At 34.7% G+C, this 9,622-nt stretch overlaps 2 protein-coding genes across 3 annotated transcripts; one reads left to right on the forward strand and one right to left on the reverse strand.

The window, feature by feature from the left end:
• Nucleotides 1-2,912: 2,912 nt before the first annotated feature.
• LOC132034371 (uncharacterized) lies at nucleotides 2,913-3,904 on the forward strand. Its single transcript, XM_059424696.1, has one exon. It carries the CDS (start codon nucleotides 3,209-3,211, stop codon nucleotides 3,629-3,631), a length of 423 nt encoding a protein of 140 aa, XP_059280679.1. The 5' UTR covers nucleotides 2,913-3,208; the 3' UTR covers nucleotides 3,632-3,904.
• LOC132034370 (WAT1-related protein At4g01440-like) lies at nucleotides 3,852-7,037 on the reverse strand. 2 transcript variants are annotated; one of them, XM_059424694.1, is made up of 6 exons: nucleotides 6,630-7,037; nucleotides 6,434-6,496; nucleotides 6,219-6,335; nucleotides 5,699-6,107; nucleotides 4,408-4,563; nucleotides 3,852-4,309 (listed from the first exon to the last, which is right to left on the reverse strand). In XM_059424694.1, exons 1-6 carry the CDS (start codon nucleotides 6,809-6,811, stop codon nucleotides 4,226-4,228), a joined length of 1,011 nt encoding a protein of 336 aa, XP_059280677.1. In that variant the 5' UTR covers nucleotides 6,812-7,037; the 3' UTR covers nucleotides 3,852-4,225. The 2 variants fall into 2 exon arrangements, with proteins under 2 accessions (XP_059280677.1, XP_059280676.1); XM_059424693.1 differs by having other exon boundaries at nucleotides 4,408-4,559; nucleotides 6,630-7,023.
• Nucleotides 7,038-9,622: the final 2,585 nt, after the last annotated feature.

Here is a 9,622-nt window from a genome sequence, read left to right on the forward strand (position 1 = left end):
TCAAAAGTCTTCACTCTTTCTTAAATGTCGTGCCCAATCAAATGGGTTCACATAAATTGAAACGGAGGGAGTAGTATTTTGCGAAAAAGGTGGATAATAATGACTAAAAGTGATGATTCTATGATAATAGTGAACAAAATAATAGTAACAGATCACTTTCTTTAAATTTAAGCGGATAACGTCTTAATGATTTTGTTTCATGAACATGCACAAAATTCTTCACTAACTAGACTTGTGGGTAAGTAATTATTCTGAAAAGAAAAAAGGATTACTTTCAAAATCCTTGATATTATATGATGACACTAATTCAATTCAAGATATTCCTAGCCAAAGCAATTTTAGAATATGCCATTGCGGACAAAGGTAGTCCCAATTATTTCTCTAAATTTAATTAAGATATTCTTAACAAATTAATTTCATTTTGTTCATAATTTCAGCTAATTAGATGTTCTTTAATCATGTTGTAAAATTGTAACTGCATGATTTGGAATATTAATGAACCTTATAACAAGAATAAGATTTCTTCCTTTTACAACTTCAAATTATTGGAAAGTACAGCACATAATTTTTTTCATTATTCTTGTTTTTTTTTTCTTTTTCTTTTATCTCCCGGTCAAGGGTAACTGATATTTAGACCGAAATGCCTTCAGTGATTGTAATTTCACTCTACCTCAAACTCGTGCACGTTTCAAAACTTGTGAACGATCTTTCTCTTTCTTGCTTCTCCGGGCCTATCCCTCCTTCATTAGAATTAGTATTTATTTATTTATTTTTAAAAATAAAAAAAGAGAGCAGTGGAAACCACATTTGGATTATTAGAAAGTCTAGTGTTTCCAAATTGGTGTTGGCTTACAAGTAATGAATGCAGCCACAATAGTCATTTTGTTTCATGACCAATCACTTTAGTGAAAGCGATGAACAACTTGATAATTACTAAGTCATTGCAAGCTGTCATTTTATTAATTTCTGGGCACAAGTTTTTGGGGGGTCCATGTCCACTTGACCACATTTTAAAATCTGTACATACATTGTACTGATTTTGACCAAACTTTTGGTGTCAAAATCAGCCTATAGGATAAAGGTCATTGTAAACATTTTATTACCTGTCCAAATTATGTGGTTCCCTTTTTTTTGTGCTCATTTTATTACGCAAATTTATCATTTCAGGACTTGAGTAAGTTGAATATCACGATTAATAGCTTGTTATCTAATCTAAATTATTCGGTCAACAACAACAACAAAAATAACATATCCAGTGTAATATTAAAGTAGAGTCTAGAGTGAGTAGGATGTACGCAGACCTTATCTCTACCTTTATGAGGCAGAGAGGTTTCCGAAAAACCCTCGACTCGAAAGGAAAGAAAATTAAAGAAAAGAAAGAAAAATAAAAAGAAAAGGAAAATAAAGGAAAATGACTACAAAAGAATAAGATACAAAGCAAAAGCGCAATAGATAGTGATACATATCGAAGAATAAACAACAACACGAGTACTAAATAGTACTACTACTAAGAATACTCTTAGAGGGCTCTCCCACCTACAGTATGACATCACTCGAGTATCTACTATCGTCCTTCTCTAATCTTCGATTTTGATAAATAACCTGAAAGAGATAGATTGAGTTGTTCTTGAAGTCTTGTAGATTTTTGGGTTAGAGTGAACATGAACCCGAGAATAATGGGGGAAGATAAGGTTAAAGAAAGATATTTTTAGTAAAATCGGAATCCTTCGTCAAATTAATACATGACCATAGTGACTCTATCCCAATAGTTGAATGAGTTAACGGTTATTAAAACACCACTTAGAAGTTGCTTTATATGCCAGTTAGAAGTTGGAACTTTTCTTGAACGTGTAGTGTAGGCATTATGAGCTAGTCAATGTTAGGCCTATAGTTATGGATGGCAAGGAAAATCCAAATCTAAATCAAACAGGTGTAAGAAATTGGATTAAATCAACGTTGCTATGACTCTTTTTGTGTGGACTAGATTGGATTGGATTTTGACATAAAGCTATCTTAATCTGGCTCTTTTTAAATGTATTTTTTGTACAAGCTAACTTTTTTTTTTTTCTTGTAACAAATCATTAAATGAAAAAGGAAGTGCGGGGAGCCAGCAGCTCGATGTCACTGTTGTCAATCAACTAAAGTTCTATATACTTCTTCACTAGACAAAATTGTTTCAAGCACGACAGAACCGGAAGCGCCCCTTCTTTCAAAGAGAGGAGGACGGGTTATTCACATTTCATTTGATGGTCAGAGGCGAATTGAAAGTTAAACAGTGGAATTCTAAAGAAAATCAACTCGTATCAATCAATCAAATTGGTTGAATAATTAGTATTAATCATCTAGATTCTAATATTGATAAATCAATTTTCATTAGCATGTTTGCTGCGTAAGGTATGATCTTGTTTGCAAAACATAAGAAATCAAAGTATTTTGGTTATATATGCATGACAAATTGAAGTTATATTAAGCAGGGATAGACGTAAAGTGCTAGTTAAGGTTTATTTGAACCCGATAGTTTTGCTTTAGATTTTGTATGTGTGAAAGAAACCATTAAACAGGTATAAATAATAGATTTATCATAAGTGTTGTGTTAGAATTTCAAACTCGAGCTCTTCAAATCTTAAATCCGCCTTGACATTAAAAAAATCCTTTTGCCTCCAAAAATAAGAATGCCTCAACTGAGGATAAATTCACTTCACTTATTTTTTGTTGGATCTTTCCCTTCTTTTTCCTATTATGGACCTCCTTACCCTAGAAATTAAAAAAAAAAATCACTTCAAAGCAACTATACATTCCTTTAAATGTAGCTCTGTGACAAATGTACAAAAACTGGTAAGTCTCACTGTACTGAAAAATATAAATATATCTTGCTGAAGGGCAACCAGAATTAAATTGGATTACCTTTTTCTCTTTTTATCTTTCCCTGCATCTACTTATGCTTAAAGAAAAACTTGAAAGACACAAGACAATAAAATGTAATCATGAAGATGATAAAACCCTTCAACAAGCAATGCTTTTCTTGATTTTCTGTTTTGGGAATATTTGAATGAAATACTTGCATTGCTAAGTAGGCAAAGGCATTTTGGTTCTGTCCCTCAACTTTAATCAAACACAACTTGTGTCTTCCTCCTCTTTAAAATCCAAGCCAAACTTCATATTGTATTCATTAAATACAAAACTCTTGTAAAATTTTTCCTTCTTGATCATGGCTGACTCAAATTTTGTTGATAGGGAGAAGCAAAAGCAAGCAGACAATGATATCAAGGACATGATTTCTTCTCTAACGAAACGTCTAGCTGGCCTCCAACGCGTGCACAACCAGAATGTTCAAGGTGATGATGAAGATGATCATGGCACCAGAATCATCACTCTAGCTGGAACCAATGTAGGGGCCAGCATGCGCGGTGAGATGGACGAGAAAAATGGGATCGACGGTGTTTCACCAGGGGAAAATGAGGCCTTGAAAACATATGTGAACAGCAATTTCCAGTCCATCAACAATTCCATCATGTTGGGTGGTAGCTATTCTACTAATGACCCTGGTGTTCATTTGGAAGTCTCTGATTATGTGGATAATGAACAAGTCCCAACACCACAAGGAAAGGGAAGCAAGAGAGAAGAAAACTGATCACCATTATGAACAGTCAACTAGGCTTACACCATAATCAAGAAGCTGCTACAAAATTCAGACCAATACTCTATATGAATAAATACCAGAACTTAGTTGAGTTCTTTATGTTTCGTTCTCTTTTCAATGTGTTTTGTCTCTTGGCAGGAATAGTGGGGGTGGGGATCTTGTTGCAGTATTGATGCTTGTTATGAGGATTAATATGTTTATAAGATACCAAAAAGGAAAATGTTGCATTTGTATTATTTTTATTAATCATAACATCTTGTCAGATCTTTCTGCTGTGCTGCTACTCTCAGATTAGTCTCCTTTGGTTGCATAATATCTTATCTGCAGCCAATTTGAGTAAACACTTGATTCTTACAATTGACAGTTTTGATAGGCTCTTAATCAATTGGTTGTTGCACTCTTTCTTTGAAGAACAAAATTTAACTATAAAGCTGCAATTTTTTATTGCAAAATCTAAGGTTAACCAAGAAAACTCGGAATACATTTTGAAATACTTGTAGATAAAGTTGACATCAAGGGATCCTGGATTCAGAATTGGTTTCTAAATCTTTGAAGGGTAGCTCCTTCTCTTTTTTCTCTTCAGTTTCATGGACAACTTTTTGCATTTCTCTGTTCTTGCCCCAAAGCAGAAAGTATAAACCAGCAATTACAATAGCCGATCCAATTACACTGATCATGATTGTTTATAAGGAAATTAGTCAGTGTTAAGGTTATTGTTTCGGATATGGTTAAAAAGAATTTATAAACCTCAAAGTATTGTAATTCACCTTCCGAGATGGAGTTGTTCGTGCAGAATGGGAACATCGAACAAGGCTGCCATAACTTGGACAAGAGGACTGAATGCTGCAGTGAAGACTGGACCCCTCTTCTTGACACACCATGACATTCCCACAAAACACATTCCGGAACCTATTAATCCCTGACTTGGTAAAATTCATTGTTGTCAAGTAGACACCAAAACAAGATAAATTAATCAGTGGTGAAGTACACTTTTTTGAACTTAGAAGTTTTAAACTAAGACAATTATGAGATAGTTAAGTTTCCGTTTTGTGTTTTGAAGTGATGCCACGACTATATGTTAATTGTTATACACATAGAAGGGGCTTCTCTACTTTTTGTACATAATGTTCCTTTAACAAACTAAAGGAAAGGACATTTTTTCGTCCATAGAAGACTTGGCTTTTCTTTTATCTGTACATAGGAACCAATAGAAGAAATAGGATCTGAAGTCCAAAGAACTCTAATTTTCTCAAATATTCAAGGATGTTTGTCATATTCCAATTCGACGCTGATTGTCACAAATCATTCAGAATGTCTAACGAATCCGTGAAAGCAGAGGCGGACCTACATGCCCTTCGAAAAAAATTATGTATATATATGTGTATATACCTTGAGAAATTAGTATATATTTAATTGTGCACTCTAACAAACGAAAGTGTCTTTGGGGCACGTTGGTTGCAACTGCTGCTTCCCTTACATGTCAGCCCGGCTCTAACCCGAAAGTCACTTTTAATTATTTTTTTGAGCCTATTTTTAGGAAAACAATAACCGTTAAATGAGCTCGCCTAAATTCGAACCTGCACTGTCACCACATGTTGCACAACTTTAGCCACTGAGCTATCTCTTTCATTTTCTTCACTGTGTTAAATTTTATTTATTACACATATTTGACCTAAATACTTGTATTTTTGCCACTGCTATGCTATTAGCAACCGGTCCGACACAGTATTATCCCTCAATCGTCACTAGAATATTTGTTGGCGTTTATGTTAAGATAATAGTGCCCCGGGCGTCTTAAAATCCTGGGTACGCCTCTGCGTGAAAGTTCTCTTAAAATTCTTAATTTTCAAGCACAGACAGTCATTAATAATTCTATCTGTGGTGCATCAGATCTTTGTAAACAAATTGGTTGAATCGCAAAGAATGAGAGAGAAAAAAGAAAAAGACAATGAGAGAGATCGAGCGAGAGGATGACAGAAATAAAATTCCATGTGAGGGACAAGAAAATATCTATTTCTGCAACTTAGGAAGATAAGAGCCGTTATTAAGTGCACTTACAGCATAGATGATACTCAGCATATCTATCTTTTCCTTTGGAATCCAAATGGATGGTCTTCTGTCAATGGACAAAGTCAAGATAGCCGCTTGTATGGCGCTAAAGAAGGTCATAATAACAGTGCTAGAGTACTTGCATGGATATTTCTTTCCAATAAACGATTGGAGAAGGAACCACGAAGACCACAAAAGCGTCCCAGCAAACAAGGCCAGAGAACCAAAGATCCATCTTTCCTTTATTTTTGAGGAACTAATGGCTCCTTCCGAGGATGGAGATACAGATTGTTGCTCTGAAAAATGTATCAAAGGGATGCCTTTGTAAAAAGTCAGTATGAAGGCACCTCCAACGCATATTAGTGTACCAATCGCTTTGGCTATTCCACTTCCATGTTTAATGTTGATAGTCTCTAACCTGCATTATTTTCATACATAATAGAGTTAAAATGTCATTGGTAGAATAAGAAAATAGAACAGTTTAAAGCTATTTGTTTATTTTAAAATGAGACAACCATAGCTTTCATACCCAAAAGGTAATGCCATGAGGAATGTGATCACAGTAACCATGTTGACAAAGGCACATGCGAAAGTTGCGGACGTGTATTCTATGCCAAGAAGGAATAAGTATTGTGTAAGAGATGCCCTACAAAAAAGATGTCACATATGGTGAAAAATGTTTAACGAGAAAGCATAGCCATGCAAAAGAATATAGTGAAGATCATAGAGATCATTATGACTTACCCAACAATGGCACTCAAGAAAAGGTTACACAAGATTTGAGAGGTGAGTTTTGGTCTGGTGTTCCTGCAAGAAACAATAAGTTGCATGTTCAAAGGAGACAAAAAGTTTTCCACATATTGGAGATGGAACTTTTTCTAAGAATTCACTCTCAGGATTTGGAAAAAAAAAAAAAAACTCTAGGAGACAATAGTCATACTTTTCCACAAAGAAGGCAACTGGGGCTAAAAAAATGGTTGAAATGGACTGCCGATAAGTTATGAAGACCAAATGGTTCATCCCATCCAGTATAATCTTCTTGAGAAGTATGTTACTAATGGCAAAAGCAAAATCGATTGCCAACATAATAAAAATAGGGTACCATTCCACATAGCTCCCCATCAGAGTATTTTCCCTTTCAGTCAACACTATAACTTCCTTCTCTTAATCTGCCTCTTCTTGAATGATCATGTCTTTTTAAAACATGAAGCTGATATAGACATTGAAAGTTCCACATATACTTTAGTGGAGGAAAAAGTGCACACGGAGGAGGGATTCATTCCTGCAATCACATCAATTCTTTTAATGTACCATGAAAAAGTTGGCATATGCCTTTTGTTTAACATCATATACTCTTTTATCATTTTCCTTTTCTTTGTTTTGATTACACTATTTCCTTCCTTTTGACTGATCCTTTCCAGCATATAAGCCAACTGATTGAGAATCAGTAACTCCTAAGCATACTAAGAATATTTATGGTTTATTTCATGGTCTATAATTAATTTATGTTTAGAACATTTGAAACGTGAGTCAACCCACTATTCTAGGCAAAGTTTCCAATATGGTATATAGAAGATAGTGTAAGTGAGCATCTTGTGGGTGGGGATCAAGTAGAAATGATTCCCCTTCCTGCAGCATTCTATAACATCTAATGCATTTCTTAAGTCTTGGAAGCCTAAGTGTTAGTGTTGGTGGCATCTAATGCTGCTTTTAGTACTTGTATCCAAGCATCTTCATAGTACAACATAGGGACACAATAATTCATCATATTCATATATTAATATTACAACTGTTCGCTATCTCAAAATTCTCTAGGTAGCAGAGTGGAACCATGTATTTTCCTTACCATACAAACTCATAGAGGGAGGAGAAGAAAATAGTTTCTAAGCAACAAATTGGTAATCAGCTCAAAATTGGCCGTGTCAAATTGGATGACATAGTTGTCAACATTGTTAAAGAAATAAGTTAACTTGAGCTTTACTCGTGTTAGCACTACTACAGAGTTGCTAAAACTAGCTTAGAAAGCAAATCAAGACCAAGGAGAGTGTGATTCCGTAATATAATGTTTCATGCATTATACACCTTTTGACAAAGCGGGGTGTGTGATCCGGAAGGACTGGAACTAAGTAAAACTTTTCACCTTCAAAAAGGTCCATTCCTGTGGACCTAGTGAAATGCTTCAAGGATTTTTCCACAAGAAAGAGCTAAAAGGACGGATCAAATCCTTACTTTCTTGTACAGTTTTAAAAGTGTCAAAGAAAGAAATAACCTACTTTGTTTGCAAGATATGAGGGCCACCATCCAACACAGGGGAATAGGTAATAGCAACATTGGTTATAAGTCACACCAGTACTTTTAACCAGTAACATCACATTAATCTTTTCAATGGAAAGTAGAGGGTGGACATTAGACATGCTTTCGTGTCCGTTATCTTAATCCTTATTCTTTTGTTCCATATCAAAGGTATTGAGCTGGAATCCTTCTTCTCATTTATCAACAGTGACCCAAGTACACAATATTTCCTAACAACTGTTCTTGCATTAAGAGGCATGGAACCAGTAAAGAAGAGTGAGAGAACCCTGCTAAAATTGCCTCTATTGGCATGCTGAAATGTGATGAGATTCTCTATTTCCATTTTTGTTTCCATATCCCATATATCATATTTTCTGGATGCTCATATTCGACATGATAAGCATAATCTCTCATGCAGAAATCAAATCTCATCAGGACTCTTATTGGCATCATACAGGCAGTTTTTTCCCATTCACACAAGTACTCTTCTGCAATATGCAACTTGTTGGCATCAAATAGCTCATAATAGAGATTCTTGTTTCTATGTCCATCTATTTGGTAAGAGCCTAACGACTACTCTTAAGTCTAACCTTAAGTTAGGCATGTAGAACTAATTAAACTATGATGTATTGTCTGACGTTAGATATGAATAGAGCAGAATGGACGCAGATGATTTATACAGCCGACCCTAAATATTTTGACGTTGAGGTGTAGTTAATTTATTGATTGCTCATGGGGTCCATTTCGTTGGTATAGGGTAAATTTCCTAAAAAGTCACTCATGTAATAAGAACTGCCTATTAATATCATTTTTGTTTTCTGTAGACTTAGAATACCACCCAACTATTACTATTTTTCTCAAAATATACTAAACACACAAAGCCCTCCTTCTCTTCCAGTTGACATGCCATGTCACATATTTAATAATAAATTTCTCTAACTCGTTCATTCCATTTAACTATGTCCATTGCCCAACACAAACCTATTTCTTATACCCATTTAACCCGATTCTATCCAGATTTGCTCATGTGGTATGGTTTTACGGCGAATACCCTTGGGTCCGACCCACCCCCTTCACACCATCTTGTCCTGTCTCTTTACGTCTATTTTTTACTGTAAGTTGGTCGAACTTCTATCTTTCTTACACTAACAATTATGGATAGCTTATCAAAAAACATATAATTACATTACCTTAATGGAAAGAAAAGAAAAAAAAGGGAATCCTGTATAGCTTTCTAGAATTTTATGTTCCCCTCCACAATATACCACTTATCTTTCGTGTTCACGGATAATATTCAGCTGAATTTGCATACTTTTGTATTTGGTTTGGCTTTGGGATAATTTTCTGGTATTATTGTTTAGGGGAAACTTATCACTAGAACCCTAAAACATTTTTGGAGCTTTCGTTTAGTGGAATAAAGAGATAAAAAACAATTAAACATCTTTTTTACTATACTAAACATATTTTAAAAGATTGTTCAAAAATGAAATAATTTTAGGATGGATCATGAACGCAAATCTGGCATAGAAGTGCTTAGATATCTTGAATGGGTATAAGATATGGATTGGTTGGTTAAATGAGTTTGGATTGGATTAAGTTAAATAGATTGGATGAATTAAATAAATTTATTACCAAAAAATA

This window comes from Lycium ferocissimum, chromosome 10, assembly GCF_029784015.1.
Source record: "Lycium ferocissimum isolate CSIRO_LF1 chromosome 10, AGI_CSIRO_Lferr_CH_V1, whole genome shotgun sequence".
Classification (NCBI taxonomy): Eukaryota; Viridiplantae; Streptophyta; class Magnoliopsida; order Solanales; family Solanaceae; genus Lycium; species Lycium ferocissimum.

What these genes read in the sequence shown, in the direction of transcription:
- LOC132034370 (XM_059424693.1), bottom strand. Translation starts at nt 6,811, where the DNA reads ATGGGGAGCTATGTGGAATGGTACCCTATTTTTATTATGTTGGCAATC. An exon ending in GTTGCCTTCTTTGTGGAAAA is followed by an intron (nt 6,497 to 6,629) that starts GTATGACTATTG and finishes TGTTTCTTGCAG; the next exon opens with GAACACCAGACCAAAACTCA. An exon ending in GAACAACTCCATCTCGGAAG is followed by an intron (nt 4,310 to 4,407) that starts GTGAATTACAAT and finishes AATCATGATCAG; the next exon opens with TGTAATTGGATCGGCTATTG.
- LOC132034371 (XM_059424696.1), top strand. Translation starts at nt 3,209, where the DNA reads ATGGCTGACTCAAATTTTGTTGATAGGGAGAAGCAAAAGCAAGCAGAC.